This window comes from Cyprinus carpio, chromosome B18, assembly GCF_018340385.1.
Source record: "Cyprinus carpio isolate SPL01 chromosome B18, ASM1834038v1, whole genome shotgun sequence".
NCBI lineage: Eukaryota > Metazoa > Chordata > Actinopteri > Cypriniformes > Cyprinidae > Cyprinus > Cyprinus carpio.
In genome coordinates, this window is record NC_056614.1 from 17405238 (window position 1) to 17412246 (window position 7009).

At 35.7% G+C, this 7009-nt stretch overlaps 1 protein-coding gene across 3 annotated transcripts; it reads right to left on the reverse strand.

Moving 5' to 3' along the window:
• Nucleotides 1-5458: 5458 nt before the first annotated feature.
• On the reverse strand, nucleotides 5459-6612 carry cb18h15orf61 (chromosome B18 C15orf61 homolog). Of its 3 annotated transcripts, none has more exons than XM_042744103.1 (3): nucleotides 6552-6612; nucleotides 5842-6207; nucleotides 5459-5748 (listed from the first exon to the last, which is right to left on the reverse strand). In XM_042744103.1, the coding sequence occupies exons 2-3, from the start codon at nucleotides 6182-6184 to the stop codon at nucleotides 5621-5623; spliced, it is 471 nt and encodes a 156-aa protein (XP_042600037.1). In that variant the 5' UTR covers nucleotides 6185-6207; nucleotides 6552-6612; the 3' UTR covers nucleotides 5459-5620. The 3 variants fall into 3 exon arrangements, with proteins under 3 accessions (XP_042600037.1, XP_018966987.1, XP_018966986.1); XM_019111442.2 differs by having other exon boundaries at nucleotides 6345-6595; XM_019111441.2 differs by having other exon boundaries at nucleotides 6326-6595.
• Nucleotides 6613-7009: the final 397 nt, after the last annotated feature.

Consider the following 7009-nt stretch of genomic DNA (forward strand, 5'->3'; position numbering starts at 1 on the left):
ATAGTAAAATCAGACATTTACAAGCAATTATTTAAAAGGCTGGTTATTTTTGGCCCAGGAACACCAAGGAATTTCAGCACAACATGAGTATAACCTACATCCAAAAATGTTCTTTTCCATACAATGAATGTGATTGATTTTTGAGGATGTAGTGAAAACTGGATTAAACCACAGAAACCGGTTTTAAATCATTCACACTTATTTTAAATATAAATATAAACAAGTCGTACCACCTCAGGTTCCTTAGACTTGCGTAAACTCCTTCAATAAAAAACATAACAGATTCTGAATGCAAAAACAAAGCATTAGTTCAGAATATTGTAATAATGCTTTTCTGAAGAACAGATATAATGTAGCCTGTGGCAACAAGGGCATCGCTGCACACTAGCAGGGGGTAAAAGACAAACTTGGGGTGGGGGGGAGGGGGCCGTCTGGTTTTTAATGACCCAAAACTTTAAATACTGCATAATATAAAATAAAATGGAGAGTTCATTTAACTCTCACAATAATTCATGGAGACACCATTAGTATCCATTATTCTTAATGTCAACACTGTAAACAGTAAATATGAGCGAGGCATCTTCCAAGCTCCAAGGGAGAAGCAAAAGCGAAGTTGTAATCAGCTCGAAGGAGAACCAAAAACAATGCATTAAGCTAAATGTTCGAAAATATCAAAACAGAAAACATGAATTCAGACAACGCGTTAGAGATACATTTGCACGGATGTGTCAGTCAGATGATGAGCCATTAACATAAAGCACGTATTAACACGCATTCATAAATAACATCATCTGCACTGTGCACTTCAAATGAACAACTTTTTTAATGAACTTCTGCATTAATTAATGTTGCATTTATTTAAACACCAACTAAAGAGCGCTTCAGAGACGGCCTTGAGGAATTGTTCTGCGTGAATCGTAAATCGCTTGCCTGAATCCAGACTTGAAAGGGTCAGTGCCTCGCATGACTGACAGCCACTGGAACCACCTGCAGCCTGTAGCTGTAGAAATACTGATTGGCACAGTGGGCATGCTGCCTTTCAGCTGGCCTTTTCAAAATAAAAAATGCAGAGAGGGGGAAAAAAAAGGAGAAAGGAAAATAAAATAGAAATATAGAGCCACTTGTCATCCCTTCCAATCTGCTTAGTAATGAGAAGGCTTTCCCCTCTGGGTAAAAAGATCTGCTTTAATAGATTTTTAATGGCTTTTCCCCTCTCTATAAGAACCACTCTCAGCACCCAATAGCATGTGGAAAAAAACATCAAGTAATTCCAGCCTCAGTGGTGTGAGGTCAGCAATTATAATACACAGAAATCACTAAGGCTTTAACAATTGAACTAAATCCATTTTCATTTTTTCTGTCTGATAATGCTGTGCTAACATGATGCAATAAGGGAAATCTCTATTAAAACATACTTACTATCACAGGGCATTAGGGAAGACCAGGAATGGTTGTACCATGGGGTCAGTTGTAACAACAACAACACTTGGAAAGTACAGCGATGCAATCACCATCACACGACTTCCTTCCTCTTAAGCTGGCAGGTGAAAAATATAAAATATAAAGGATTAACATGACAAAAAACTATTTTGAGGTATAACATATCTGACTTGATCAGGTTAATGCAGACAAAAATAACATAATGGCATCATATGAATCAGATTCTCATTTAATTTTATATGTAACAATTACTCAAAACTATCACCTAAACATTAAAAACAAGCACACACATTAACTAGAAATAGTACAGCAGAGCAAACAGAGAGGTCTGTAACACTAATGGCATCTCACAAAAACATAAAAATTGGACAGTTTATAAGCCAATATCTGACAATTGTGAAAGTGACTAAAGCTGTCTTTACACAACAGAGGTAAGGCTGCTCTGTGCCTTCCCAGACCCACCTCAGCCTATAGTATCAAAGTATACAGTCGTAGTGTAAATGCATTTAGAAATGCAAAGCCACCTCTTATTATATTTTCCCTTAATACTTTTTGAAATGGAATGCTTAAAATGGAATAGGGTGGGGGAGGGAAGACTTCATTCATGTAATAAAATAAGCACATGTAGAAATTTAAACTGCCCAAGTTACAACTCAATTTTATGACAAAAGCACTATTTGTACTTGAGATTAATTGACATAGTTTAGGGATAAGTTTAAGATTTCAAAACTTTAATTTATGCCAATAAATGGTGTAACCAAATAGGCCTACTGAGTTAATCATTTAAAAAAAAAAAAAAAAACTTCACCTACTTCTGGATCCAACAAGACAATGGTATTTGTGAAATTGAAGTTACTGGTTAAAATAATCAAGGAACTGACCAAAATAAGTAAACAAATTATATTTTGTATATTTACCTACAAGAAAGTCACATGACTACACTCATTATAGTGATCCTATTCTATAAAAGAAAATCTCTTTCCACACTAAAATGAACTTAATCAGAATTTAGGACTGCTGCCAATACTGTAATATCACGAGACACAAATGCAATTAATACACTGGCAGATTTGTGACATTCTTGAAGATGTCCTCATGAATGTGATTCAATGAGCTATAATTGCTTACCTTGGTTTGTCACCATCATTTAATGACTTCTGACAAAAGAAGCTCAATTCCAAACCTATTTGTCTCAGCACCTCTGTTGACATGAAAATCATGGTGTACCTGAAACAGATGACACAAACTGTATTGCAGCTGAAATCCCCCTGCTGATAGAGCACCCTGAGAGGCAGAGGAGCCCGTAGTTGGTCTGGGAACTCAATGATAACCTTCACAGAATTAGCTGCAGGGGTTATTCATACAATTATTGTTTCTGCCAAACCAATACATCTCCATGTCAACCAAAAATGTATGATTTTTTTCTTGCTAAATAATAGATTATACACCATGTAGCTTTGAATACCCCTCCCCCCCATATCACGATCAAATCCAGCTTTCACATTTTCATTAGTTACCTAAGATGTAAATAGTGTTTGTATTTAAAGATTTCAACTTGGTCTCCTTTATTTGCATGTAATTGAACTTGTTAATACAAGTGCTTAATCCTTTGTTGATTAGTACCTTATATTCAAGAGAGGGTAATTTAGACCTTCAATTACAAACACGAGTCTTAATTGCACGGCCCTTAAAACAAGGCACTGATCTCTTAACGTGGCACCGTTAAATTTTCTGTTACTTTACAGTAGACAATTTGCTGCTCTGTTATCCTAGACCGTTGACCGAGGTGAGGTGTAAGTGATCAGCACCTGCTCAGACTAATGTCGTCTCCTGTGGCTTGGCACCACACTTGTGGGACTGACCAAAAATGGGAACACCGCGACATGGGCTTGAGTTTCTCAGCTCACGTCAGCCTGTCAAAGCCACAAAGGCCTGGCCTGACACTGCGCTGTGATACTCTACTCCTCCTCCAGGTCTGCTACAGTATCAGTGATGAGGAAAAGGTCAAAGAGTCAATGAGGAATTAAGACATGCTTCCCTGAGCATTCCCCACATAGCATTTCAACGCTCATACTAACTCCCATGAAAAGGAAAAGCTGACCGTTCAGGATAATAGTGCTGATCAGATTTTGCTGGTTGTCTGAATAATTCCATTAAGGCCAGTTAGCCCCCGCACTGATGATGTAATATAGGGGCTACCTGCCTGAATATATATTGGGAATAAGGAGGCAGGTATGTAATAAACTCAATGATAATGATAGACAGTAATACGTCACTTGTTTTCAAATTTGATATAATTTATTTTTAAGGGTTATTGGTAACTCATTATAGGCTACAGAGTTTCTGCAGGTTTTTGAAGGTTAACTTAAGACTTTTAAGACATTTTTAAGACCAAGCAAACAACTTAAGGAATAAATTAAAGTGAACACATCAAAATATACTGTAAATGTACGTTTTACTTTATTTAACTAGTATATGGAAATAATGTTTAGTGTACCTTCTGATCAAACTGGAAAAAGTAATGTTCTTTCCCCAGTATTTTTGTCTTGTTTCCACTGCAAATGTTTAAAGATTTCTAAATCATGATACACTTAGAAGCAAAATGTCAAAATAATGTGCGTTTATGATTAAAAGAGGAACAAATATCTGCCAAAGGGGTCAGAAAAATACACTTAAAACAAGAATAAATATTTCCTTGAATGAGGTATAAACTCAGTTTTGTTCAATTTCATATCTACAATTTGGATCTCAAAATTGGATGTTTAGATATTTGCACTGGAAAATGACAAAAAAAAATACTGAGAAAGATATTAATTTTCATGCAGTGCATTCACCGTGACTTTATGAATTTAAGACTCTCTGCTCCAATTTCAGATCTTTTCAAAGACTTAATTTGTGGATGGGTGAATTAAGACTTTTCAAGACCCACGGAAACCCTGTTATAACCATGAAATGCCATAATTCATACTAGATTAAGTCATTACACAATGGCTCGGTCAAATCCAAATCCCTTGGAATTATGGTTTGTAAAACAAAGGCCAAGAGGTCCATTGATTTACATGTGATACATGAAATTATTACTTTGGTACTGCTACCAAAGAGAGTATGCGGCAAGGCCAGACAATCGAGGCCTCTGATAAATGTGCTCAGCAGAAAGCTTTAAGAAGTCTAGAGAATCAATATGGTAGTTTGTCAAAGCCGATATCAGAGGTAATGTGACGAAGGATCCTGCAGAAGAGAGCCAGAGTCAGCAAAGTACATTATCAGAAATCAAAGCATCTGAGAATGACAGGAAGAGGGGGTTAAGGGTGGGTCCTGAACGAAGGCCACACTTCCTCTATTGTAATTAAAAACCATTTTATCAGGCTTGTCCTCCAAACAATCCCTCTTGCTTCCTATTGACAATATGCCAGGCAGGGCGTGAGCTCTAATTTGACTTTAAATAAATGAGCTGAAGGTATTTAAAATTCTGCATTAGCTTTAGGGAAGAAAACAAGTGGGAAAACAAGGAGTTGTAAGAGCTTGTAAACTTCAAAGAACACATCAGATGCATCACAATAATGCCTAATTATCACGATAATGGCAGAATAATTTGCATACCATGTGTGACAAATCAATTTAATCCAAAAAAAAAAAAAAAAAGACTTGTCAAAGAAGTGCAATCGTCACCTTTCAAAATAAACTTGCCTATTTATACCAAATGGATGAGCAACACAATAGCCAATTTGATTAAAAAAAAGACATATAATAAAGTCCATATACATTTACCCTGAAAATATTCATGTTTCTTGAACATTCTGATCAACATTTTAATCAGCAGTTTTAATCTCTTTTATTATTTATCTAGTTGGTTAAGTATATGGCTTCCTTAATTTGCCCCTTTTTTGTCAAATAATATTGTTAAATAAATTATTTAGGTTTTTATTATTACTTTTTAATTAACTTGTAGTTATCAGTCTGCTATTAATACTAATAATACTAATTAATAAATACAAATGTGTAATATTGAAAAGCAAACCCCAAAGTTTAAAATTAATAATTTATTTATTTTTGTGCAAAAGTGCATTTGTGTATTTCAGGTCGCACTTGGCCATTCGTACAAGTTTTCAGACAGTCTGTGACAAACATTTTCTTGTGAAACTCAATTCTTTCTTTTCAAATACTCATTGTGTCTCTGATATTAGAACTGAGCACCCTCCACCTCCTTGTATGCAAAGTAAACAGTAACAGGTCCTGCAGAGGTCTGAACTGTCTCTGTCACTCCAACTACCATCCATGAACCCAAGCCATATGCCAAGCATGGGATACCTAAAGAAAGACAGAGAGAAAAAACATTAGAAATGTACTAGTGTGCTGTCAGAAACATAAAATAAAATATGTTTAACTAATACTTTAACTGACCTAGATTGATGACTTTCAATGCCCCAAAAAACTTATTTTCAAACTCCAGGTTCTGTGGAGGTGCTTTGGTGCAGTGGTATTTGATAAAAGGGAAAGCACCGGTCCTAAGGATGTGGTAGTTCGCTCCCTGCACCTGCCAGTTGAAGTTGGACAGACCGAACTGGTCGTTGATGACATCCCGGTAGCGCACGCAGAATGAAGTCCAGGGCGGCAGCGCGCGCTGCGTGAGGTGACATGTTAATACTTCAGAGGCAGCGGGACGAGGCGCTTTATTTCCAAAGGTGCTGGGCAACAGAGCCATTTTTAGAAAGCCACCGTGGATTCTGCGTAGTATTTCTGTCATAGCCGAGTAAATCCTAAAGTGATCTAATATCAAAAAAGACGTTTCAAGAGCAACTGTTGGCTTGTCACATCAGTTTGGACTAATGAATAAATTAATTAATTAATTAAGCAACGTAAATCATTACTAAAGATCAAACCTAACCATACTGCAGTTTTGCAACCTTTAATCAGCTCAAAAATGCTGCCGAAACTTTCTGTGATGCCGAATCATTGTAGAAGTCCCGCACTCGAGAGAACGTTATACAGCTTACCGGTGAGCCTTTCATACTAGTTTGACAAACAGTTATATAATACTACAACACTGCTTTTACAAAAGTACGATTAATGAGCTAGTTTTGTGCAGAAATATAAGAGACGTTCAATACAACCTTCACTGGTACGATTAATATTTTCTCCGGGAAGAAACAACCGAGCGCTTTTTTGTTCCTATTTGCCCTATGTAGTAGGTATTTTCATTCTCATGCACAAATAGACTTCCATTCATAAATGGAATTACACATAAAATACAATGCAGTAATAGAACAAAAAATAAATCATATTTGAAATATTCAATGTATTTATTATATGTATATATAATATCCAAAATATATTAGGCTAAATGTTTAATTATTGTAATTATTTTATATGTTGGTCAGTCTATATAAATTAAACCCATAACGGGAGCCAATTACATACAAACTCCACTTAAGTTTTTTTTTTTCCTTTTAATTTTCATCAGCTGGCCACAGCCAAATATAACTGGATACAGTTAAATTCAATAACTACATTTCAGATATTAGTCTTTTAATATTTTAAAAGTTTTTTCATTCCAAAAAAAAAAAAAAAA